Raw genomic sequence first — 10,686 nt, 5'->3', positions numbered from 1 at the left:
TCCAATAGCTGACTGTGAGCATCCACTTCTGTGTTTGCCAGGCACTGGCATAGCCTCACAAGAGACAGCTATATCAGGGTCCTTTCAGCAAAATGTTGCTGGTATATGCAATAGTGTCTGGGCTTGGTGGCCAAATCTACATTCTTATTACTGTACTATTCATAATAGCTAGGAAATGGAAATCTAAGTCTCCAACAATTAGTGATGACTCACCTGAGTAGTGGAATATTCATTCAGCCACTAGACAGAATTAAATCTTATAATTCGTAAGCATATGAATTTAGTTGGAGCTAGTTCTAGTTACTGTGATCATAGTGGCAGGGACATGGCAAAAGTGGGGGGAAGCATGGTGTGCTATAACTGCAGCTGAGAGTTATATCCTCCTCTGATGGCAGCAGTCATAGACAGAGGGAGACTGGGCCTAGCTTGAGCTTTTGAAACCTCAGAGCCCACCATAGAGGCACATCCTCCAACAAGGCCACACCTATTCTGACAAGTCCTATCTCCTAATTTTTCCCAAACAGTCCCACTAATGGCGGGCCATACAGCAAGGTAAATGAGCCTATGGGGGCTGTTCTCATTCAAACCACTAGAGAGTCATTATATTATGTGAAATAAGCCAGCCACAGAACAACAAGAACTGCACAGGTTCATCACAGGTGAACCTAAAATGTTGTTTACCTGGAGGTTGAAAGTCAGTGGTGGATCTTAGGCTGGTAGGGAGAGAAGGAAAATATGTTGACGTTCAAGTATGCTGCTGTACAATTACTTGACTATCAATAACAGCAATGCACTGTATATTTTAATTCTAGATGAAAGGATTTGAATATTCTCATCATAAATAAGTGACAAGCCTGTTTACCATGATTTAAACCTTGTGCAATGCATACATCAAGACATCACATGATGCCTCATAACTATGTACAGTTCAAAGCCTCAACAAAATGTTTATAAAGTCATTTATAGAGGAATATAAGGGTCTGGAATTAAACTAGTATTAGTGTCCTTGATAGAATATGAAGGTGATAGTATTTCTATACACAAGAAGTCTATGTCTCAGCTTTTAACAGTACTACTGACTGCTCTACCAGAGGTCCTGAGATCAATTCCCAGCAACCACACGTGGCTCACGACCATCTGTAATGGGGTCCAATGCACTCTTCTGGTGTGTCTGAAGACATCTACAGTGTACTCATATAAATACAAATAAATAAATCTTAAAAAAAAAGCAGTCTAGATCACTAAGAATATGTATAATTTCTCAACTGCTCTGTAGTAACTTTAAGTGAAAATGAAGTATGGCTACAGTTTATTATTATTATCATTTTTATCCTACTTTCTAGATAGTCATTGTGAAAATGGAATGTGGCTGGGCCTTTGGTCACTGCACTGTTAACTAGCTAGTCAGCACATACTGTTACGTATGCTTTTCCTAAAGACACCACTGGTTTACTGATCATGGTGTCTCCTGTAGTTCTAACACCAGAATTGCCGAGGAGAGGGGTCAAGAATTCAAGGTCAGCCTTGGTTATGAAGTGAATCAAGGCTAACCTGGTCCAGTTCTTAACTTAGGGATAATTTATTTTCCCATAGTTTTGTTCTCCCCACTAAGTTTTACCTTGTACCCTTCAGTGATAGCAGAAATTTAGTGTTAATTAAAATCCACTAATCTCAATTTTAAATTAATTTAATTTATAGTAACTGTTTTCACAACCCCTGTTCTTGATCATAGTATCTTTAAATTCTGAGGTGATGAGATGACATTACAGTATGGTCAGCAATTGGCACTCAAGAGATGTCCATCCTCTTGGGGGCTCTGCTGGTATCACCCTGCGTGCTAGCATCTGCTGAGAAGTTTGCATCCCTGTCTTGTCCTCAGCATCACCTCCAGCATCATCTGTGTGCCTTTGGGCCCAGTACTCCCCCTTTAACCTCACTACTTCCTTACTGGTCTAAGGCTGGCAGTCTTCCACATCATCTAGGGCCCAGGCTGTATGCTCATATTGCTTGGTATATGACATCTTTGATTTGGAAGTTTACTGTCCATAATAATAGGTTTTGCATGTTACACATATCTCTAAACATTTCTTTTGGAAAATAATAAAGTTTATTGGAATGCTTTAATGTGTTCCATTTGTAACAAATCTTTAATGTATCTATTTGGCTAATAGGTTACTTTAGGATTTTGTTTTAAATTGAAACCCTTATATAAGTTGGTTACCTCTTTGCTATTTTGTTTGGATTTAAACAAAATATATTTAGAATTCTAATACTGCTTTTTACTATATTGTAGGGCTTAAGGAATAAACCAAAGAAAACAGCACATGTGAAACCAGACCTCATCGATGTTGATCTTGTGAGAGGTAAGTCCTGGGTAAGTGATCGCAGGTACACCGTGGCCCTGAAGAGACAGTTCAGAATAGTGTAGATATGTACCTATGCAGAAATGAGGCAGCCCATGTGTGCGCGAGCACAGGGATAGCATACATGAGAGAAAACAGAAACACCAAACTGGCTTTCCTCCCTTGAAATATAATTTCAAGGAATAGTGTAAAAGAATAACAGTTCCTGTTTGCACAGCAAACTGTAAAGCCTTAATATTAAATTTAAATTGTAGCTGGTGTTGTGGCAGATGGCTATGACCCTAGCACTCAGAACTAACAAACAAGTGAGTGAATGAATGAATGAAACAATGGGGAAAAAAAAAAAACAACAGGGTCACATTTGGTAACCCTGAGTGATATAGATCACGCTGGGTTTAAAGTCACCAAGAGTCACCCAGCTCCGCCTCTTGAGTGCTGTAAAAATACATGTACATGAGGAGACTGGAGGGTGACCTCTGGTGTCTTCCTGGACCATTACTTGCTAAGGTAGTGTCTCTTCCTTAGCTTAGAGAAGTCGTTTACAACCTTCCTGATGCAGTCTACCACCCTTTAATACAGTTCCTCAGGGTATAGTGACCCTCAACCATCAATTATTTTTGTTGCTACTTCATAACTGTAGTTTTCCTACTACACAGTGTAGCTGCTGCGTAATTTCATGACCCCAAAGGGGTTGAGATCTGCTGACCTAGAACTTGCTGATGTGGTTCATTTGCCTCCACGCATTCCCTTGTCCCATATCAGAGGGATGGGATTATAGACTGGCCACTCCCAGGCTTTTATGTGGGTGTCAGGCATCTGAACTCCAGTCCAGGCTTTACTCTGTGGGCACAACCCCCTTTACTACTTATAATTCCTAATGAATTAAGGCCTGGTTTTTTCGTTTTTGTTTTTGTTTTTCTTTTTGGCAGTTCTGCAACTTTATTTGACATTCAGCAGGTTAGTTCTCATCCACATTAACAGTCTGTAGATTTTCGAATGTGATAACAGGTAGTAAGTTACCAGCGTGTATAGCTTGGGGAATCCTCATCCTCATTTTCTGGACAAGCGTACTTGGATGCAATGGAACATTCCTTATTCCCTTGGCCCAGATGGCTTTATTGAGCCTCGGGTCAATGCGCACATCTGGTGTCCCCATTTCCTTCATGGCAAACTTCCGAATGTCTTTGAGTGCCCTAGGAGCACGCTTCTTGAAGCCCACCCCATGGATACACTTGTGAATGTTGATGGTGTATTCTCGGGTCACCACCTCGTTGATAGCAGAACGGCCCTTCTTCTCACCACCCTTCTTTGTGGGAGCCATTCTGCCAGGCCCAAGTTGGAAAGGCATAAGTCCTGTTTTAATGAAAGATGTGGAAGAAATCCTGTTACTTCCACTGATAATTTTTTCAGAGTATATGTTAAGTATGATACCTGAATGAATAAGAATGCTTTTGAAAGTGACCACTATTCCATACTAGATAATTTTTTAGTCACAGAATAGAATAAAATTGTATGCCATTGCTTATGTTTCCAACATGGAATTTATCTGTGTAGGAGACTAGAGATGAGTAAGTGGAGTCTGCCATTATACTTTACTTTTTTCCTCAGGGTCTGCATTTGCTAAGGCAAAGCCTGAAAGTCCTTGGACTTCTCTGACTAGAAAAGGGATTGTTCGAGTTGTATTTTTTCCTTTTTTCTTCCGTTGGTGGTTACAAGTAACATCGAAGGTCATCTTCTCCTGGCTTCTTGTTCTCTATCTTCTTCAAGGTATAATCAAGTAATGGAAATTTAACTTTGAGAATGTTGTACTTTAATGATTATTAAGACTTTGTTCTAAACATGTCTGTTACTGTGCATGAAGTAGCTATTGCTAAGTTACATACAAACTGTTAGATATTAAAAATGTGTAGGGCAATAGATAACGGGGCTCGCGTTAGGTTCCTGGCCCAGTATGATAGCATGGCAGAGGGAGAAAACTAATAACCCAGAGTTGTTCTCTGACCCCACATGTACTCTGTGTAAGGAGGGGAGGGGAGGAGGAGGAGGAGGAGAGAGAGAGAAACAGGATTTTAATTAGATAAAATCTTTTGCATCCAGCATGCATACACACTTGTCTTCCTTGTGTAGCATATGCTGACCTTGAACTACAGATTTAGCTTCCTGAGTTAAGATTATTACTGGATGGCATTGTGCCTGGTACATCCTTTTATATATTTATTATTAATACCACTCTGCAAGTTAATTTTTCCTGCATAAAGTATGCTGTATTTTCTGTCTTTACCGCTATGATTTGATCCATGCTTATTTTATGTTAAAACTTTGTTTATACCAGCCATTCTCTTAAGTGATCCCTATTTAGTATCGACAGCAACCCAGCAGAGGTGAAAGGCTGTTATTGCATCTACCTGTATATACGTGGAACTCGAAAAGCCTGAGGTTCTCTGACCTTACCTCTCCCATAAACATGTAGTCACCAAGACACATAGCTAAGCACTGACTCGGTAGCCACAGACCTGTTGTCTTGCCTCCCCATCGTTCTATTACAGTCTCTTAACATGCATTGTCTACAGTTCTGAAATTTCATCAAGCACTATCTAGGTCTTACAATTTTTAAAAATCATTAATTTTCTGTTTATGAATGCTTTGCTTGCATATATGTGCATCACATACATGCATGCCAGGTTCTCCAGAGGTCAGAAGAGGGCGTTGTCTCCCCTAGACCTGGAGTTACTGATGGCTGTTAAGTGTTCTCGTGGGTGCTAGAACTTGTCAGTTCAATTTGTTTGAAGTTTGTTTAAAGCAGATCTGTTGGATTATGAGTGCAGCTCCCATTCTAGCAAGGGTGAGGAGTACCGTGAGTTCCAGGATAGCCTGGGCTACTTAATGCGACTTGATCTCAATAATAACAAAAATGGAAAGGGGGTGAGTTTTTTTAAATTCATATAAATCTTAAAACAAAACAAATTCATGCCTAGAGTTACTAATATTGTGGCAAACTATGATTATATTTGTGCCAAAGTAGGACAAACCCATAAAGGTTTTGTGTCCAGAAAGTTTAAGGAATGTAGGCAGGGAAAAGCTCTCTTCTGTATATTGTACTGATTAACATTGATGAGTGATCAGTGAGTTTCCTGGGAAATACGGACAGGCAGCTTTGTGTTCAGAATGTTAAGTGATGGGGTGGAGGCTTGCTTGGGTGGTAGAAGGCCAGCATGTGTAGAGCCCTGCGTCAGGTCCCCAGCACTACATCAGCCTGGGTGCACTGGCACACTCATACCCTCACCTTTGGGGAAGCAGAGGCAGGAGACGTGGAAGGTCAAGGTCATCCTTGTCTGCTTAGTTCCTGGCAGGGCTGAGATACATGAGGTCCTGTCCAGGCTGCAAAAGCTTGAGTACAGACACGCGTTTTATAGCCTTGCTGAGTACTTTCTACAAGGCTTCCTTATTATGTGTAACAGAATAAATGTACTTGAAATTAGTATGATTTTTTTTTCTTATTGTGGCCTAACAAAGAATAATGTTAGATTTGAATTCATACACTCTTCATTACAAAGCTGAGTGTATATATTTTAGTGTTCCAACAATATATTACTAAATAATATGGTTAGGCAATGGCCAATAATAGTCGAAAGAGCTTATTTGGAGTAATAATGGTGGCGCGTGTGTGTGAGAGAGGCGATATCTCACTGTGTTTTCCTGGTCTACCTGGGACTCACCATGTAGACCAGCCTGTCCTTGAACTTGGATCATCCTGCCTATGGTCTCCTGAGTGGTGGGAGTCAAGGCTTGTGCCACCATGCCTGGCACCGTGGATAAACACTTAAGTTTAGGAAAAGAATTTAGTAAGAAGTATCATAAGAACAGTTTTTACAGTTTTGAATAAGTGACTACAGATCTATAATTAAATGTATTTTTTCTCTCCATTTGTAGTTGCTGCAATAGTATTATTCTGTTCCGCTCCTAGCCCACATAGCATACCTCTAACTGAAGTGATTGGGCCAATATGGCTGATGCTGCTTTTGGGAACCGTGCATTGCCAGATTGTTTCAACAAGAACACCCAAGCCTCCTCTAGGCACAGGCGGTAAACGAAGAAGGTACTGCTTGTCACAGTGTAGATATCTGTTATTTGCATATGGAATTTTTAAAATTTTACTTTTATTATTTGTGTGAGTGTGCCTGCCCATGTGTGCAGGTGCCCACAGAGACCAGGAAGGCATCCGACCCTGGAGGTGGAGTAGCAGGTGGTTGTGAACTGCTGGCTATGGGTGCTGGGAGCTGAACTTAGGGCCGTTTCTAGAGCAGCACGTGCTTCCTTCCAACCTGAGCCATCTCCACAGCCCTGGGGATTGTTCTTAACTGCTCTTCACATCATAGAGTATTATGGTATTTTACAAAGTAGCTCTTTCAGATAAACCTGGAAACTCCAGAACCAGTCACCAGGTGATCGGTTTTCTGTATCCATTTATGGCTCACCTCAGTGGCACATGTATGTGGGGTTTCTTCTTGCTATAGTAATTTTTATTTGTTATTCTTTAAGTTCATTTCTAATTAGCAGTACCAATACAGGAAATAGTTGTTAGGTGGAATAAACTAAGTTCTACAACTTACAAAAATCCTGTGTTTCTAAGATTCTTTGGCAAAAGTAGAGCCAAGAGGAAAAAAGGCTATTTATTAAATGTTATTCCAAGCTGTTTAATAATAATGCTTGTTAATGAGTAAACATTAGCAAGTCTCCTCACTGGCTCCTGAGCACAATGCACTTCTATTTTAAGATACTTTGAAACAATATTTCTTTTGAATATTATTGCTAAGACATTGTGATATTTATAGTTTGGGAGTGTTGAGATTTAAGTCCATCTCAGTTTTGAAAGGTAATCCGAACATTAGGTAAATAACCTTGCTTATTTAGGTTATAATTCTCTCCAATCTTGCTTCTACAGAGAAGTAATATTCACATAGGGAAGAAATGGTTTTATAAGTATCTTGCCAGTATGACCCATATAATCATGTGTACATTGACTGCCAGTGTGTGTCTGAACTTGAATATGCACTATAATGCATGTTTCACATTCTGTCTAGTACATTTGATCTTCATTGTTTATTAGTAAGCTCCTGTGTTCTATAATTTTTTTTGAATGTGCTTGAAAAATTGTCAAAACTTTAAACTACTTTCCATTCTTAATGTTTTCTGATTAAGGAAATTAAGAAAAGCAGCCCATTTGGAAGTCCACAGGGAAGGAGATGGTTCTAGTACCACAGATAACACACAGGAGGGAGCAGTGCAGAGCCACAGTGCAGGCGCCTCTTACAGTGTTGGCACTGTCTTCAGAGACCTTTGGCGTGCTGCTTTCTTCTTATCAGGGTTGGTATTTACGCGAGGCCTTATGAGGCATAAAGATGCTGTGTTCCTCTTATGACATTTGTCTAGATAATGACGATTAATGACTTTCAATATGACAGCCTCATTAGACGTTTTATTTCGATAATCAGATTGTTAGAGCTTAAGGAGAAAAAGCATGACGTTTATTTGGGGTTATGTGTAAATATATTTATCTTTATGGGAATGAGTATATAGTGGCAAAGTAGTGAAGATTTCTCAAGTTTTTAAAAAAAATTTTCTAGTAGTATTTTACTCTGTTAATTTACTAATTCATTGTTTTCATCAGTATTGTAGGCCAGACTTTGCTTTAATACAACTTGTCACTTGTATTGCCTTGTCTTTTACATCTACCTCAGTTTTCTAAAGTTGTTTGAGATCAGCGCTGTGGTGAGTTAAGTGAATATATGATGTGCTACAGACAAGTTCTTATTTGTTCTTGGGGTTGTATTGCTTGTACCAGTTAGGAGAGGATATTTACATCAGATCAAACTCAGCTCAATATTGTGGTATTAATACTTAGTTCAGTTAAGACTTATGATACTGGTTTAAATAAGAAAGAGATACTGCAAATAACTTTTCTTTTTTTAAATCGTAACTTATCTATCACTTTGCAGATGATGTCACTAGCTTTTGCTACTTCCCAAGTTCTTCATCCATCAATTTGTACTTTTCCCATAAAGTTTACCACACATTAAGAAAATGTATCCTGTGTTTATTTTTACTGTTTATTATTTTAGAAGTGATTTTTCAAAATTATTCTGATAGTTAGCACTTAATCCAATTGTCTTTTTTCTCCTTAAAGAAAATGTGTTTTTATTTCTATTTTTAATTTGGAATCTATTCTGTTTTATCTAAGAGCGCGTGCACACGTGTGTGCGTGTGTGTGAACAGAGTTTTCTTTCATAAAATGTAAAAGTTTAATTATTGCAAAGTCAGTTTCTTAAGTATTTTCAAGACTTTCAGATAAACAGTTTAAATAGCAAAGTAGATATATTTAGCTTTCAGGGAGTCATTTGGTTGTTTTGATTTCTGCAGCTGATACTGTTATATTATGAACAACATTTAGATTTGTTACTTTAATTTACTTGCTTCTTCTACTCAAATAAGACTCAGACTTCAGTTTTCCTTCTGTTGGTCCATAGTCTGAAAATGGCTGGGACTGACTCTGTTTAATTATGACAACTGTATTATAAGTATCGTAAAATGTGAACCAGTTTCAGCCTTTTTTTTTTTTTTTTTTAAGGCTTTGGTTTGCTAGCATATGAATGAGACTATGTCAAATATTAGGTACAAACAGATCCTAGGAGAAATGTTAATTTTAGAAGCCCTCTGCTGAATTCTAAAATCTTAGTGCCCTGCTTTTTAAAGTTTTTATAAGTGACCACAGGCTTATTCCTGAAATAGCACCTGACACTTACAGTGCTATCTGGTGATAAGTGGAGGGCGGCAGTTTCTATTTAGGTATCTGAGTTGATGATGAAGAGTAGGTAACGACAGCACAGTGGATAACTTGTGTGAGTGATATCATGGTTTCTAGAGATTAGAATGAAAAGTGATTGCAAGTCTTAACTTTATCTAAATATATTTCATTCTTAAAGTAAAACAGCTTAAATTTAACAAATGCCAATTTAAAAATATAAACTAGGGCTGGAAAGATGGCTCAGTGGTTAAGAGCACTGACTGCTCTTCCAGAGGTCCTGAGTTCAATTCCCAATAACCACATGGTGGCTCACAGCCATCTGTAATGGGAATCCGATGCCCTCTTCGGGTGTGTCTGAAGACAGCAACAGTGAAATAAATAAATCTTAAGAAAAAAAAAAGAATTAAAAAAAACATAGAAACTTACTCAGATTCCTAAGTTTAGTACTTTAATCCAGTGAATTGTTGTGCCCATTGGGAATATAGCTTTCACTGAAAAGATTAAATAGGAAATGTTAGATTTTGAGTTGTATTTCTTTAACTTGATACCTACTTCAAAATTCAAAAAAAAAATCATGAATTTTCTTTTATAGCCTTTAAGAGCTAACTGTTTTGTTACTAAAAAGTAGGCCAATGAATAGGAATTATGCTCTTGATTTTGAGTAGAGAACTTGATATAAATAGATTTGGTGAATTAAAAACAGTTGCCAGAATGAAGCAGACCACATGTTAATATGCTGGATTGACCTACATTGAGGGCCAGTAGTGTTGCTCAGTGGTTGAGCGCTTGCCTAGACCATGGGCAAGGGCCTGGATTGGATACCTTGCACTGCAGGGGTGAGTGTGCATGTGCAGAGTCGCACCTTTATTTGTTGTTTACAACACTGAAGTGAAAGTTAAAGGTTTAATACATTGATATTATTTACGGAGTTAAATATACTACTTAAGTTGAGTCCTACCAGGAATTTTCAGTGCAAGCATTGAGAATTGACCTGTTTTGAATATAGTTGGAGTAGTTGAGTCATTTACACTCAGCTGTCTTCTGCAGACAGTAATAGGAGAAGTTTATTTGTCAGTGTACCCCACAGTTTTAAGATTATTGAGGAGTAGAACCTGATAACTCAGACTGTCATTAGACTACATTCTAAACTAAGGCCGGTCTCATGAGCATGTTCTTTAAAAGTTGTACTAACTTTTGGGCTCAAGTTTTCAATATGAAGATTATAATACTTTAACAATTCATTTACAGTATAATCACTTGAATTTCAAAGGAAGTAAGAATATTCAACTATTGTATTTGTTTGTTTGGTTGGTTTTTCTTTCTTTTTTTTTATTTCCTTTTAAATTTTATTTATTTTTTATTATTATTATTTTCTTTATTTACATTTCAAATGCTATCCCGAAAGTTTCCTATACCCTCCCCCTACCTCTGCTCCCCTACCCACCCACTCCCACTACTTGGCCCAGGCCTTGCCTTGTGCTGGGTCATACAAAGTTTGCAAGACCAAGGGGCCTCTCTACC

The 10,686-nt window shown here is 38.3% G+C and overlaps 1 protein-coding gene and 1 pseudogene across 6 annotated transcripts in view; one reads left to right on the top strand and one right to left on the bottom strand.

The window, feature by feature from the left end:
* Phtf2 (putative homeodomain transcription factor 2) overlaps positions 1-10,686 on the top strand; it is a 115,106-nt gene that overhangs the window by 63,929 nt on the left and 40,491 nt on the right. For all 6 annotated transcript variants that reach the window (XM_029534958.1, XM_021188656.2, XM_029534957.1 and 3 more), the window contains 4 exons: positions 2,294-2,363; positions 3,972-4,130; positions 6,294-6,459; positions 7,563-7,727. In XM_029534958.1, the coding sequence (XP_029390818.1) occupies positions 2,294-2,363; positions 3,972-4,130; positions 6,294-6,459; positions 7,563-7,727 (560 nt within the window). The remainder of the gene's footprint in view (positions 1-2,293; positions 2,364-3,971; positions 4,131-6,293; positions 6,460-7,562; positions 7,728-10,686) is intronic.
* LOC110316326 lies at positions 3,322-3,711 on the bottom strand (annotated as a pseudogene).

The sequence above is a fragment of the Mus pahari genome, chromosome 2 (assembly GCF_900095145.1).
Source record: "Mus pahari chromosome 2, PAHARI_EIJ_v1.1, whole genome shotgun sequence".
NCBI lineage: Eukaryota > Metazoa > Chordata > Mammalia > Rodentia > Muridae > Mus > Mus pahari.
Note: the sequence above shows the minus strand (reverse complement) of the source record. Positions and strands in the feature narration are given on the sequence as shown.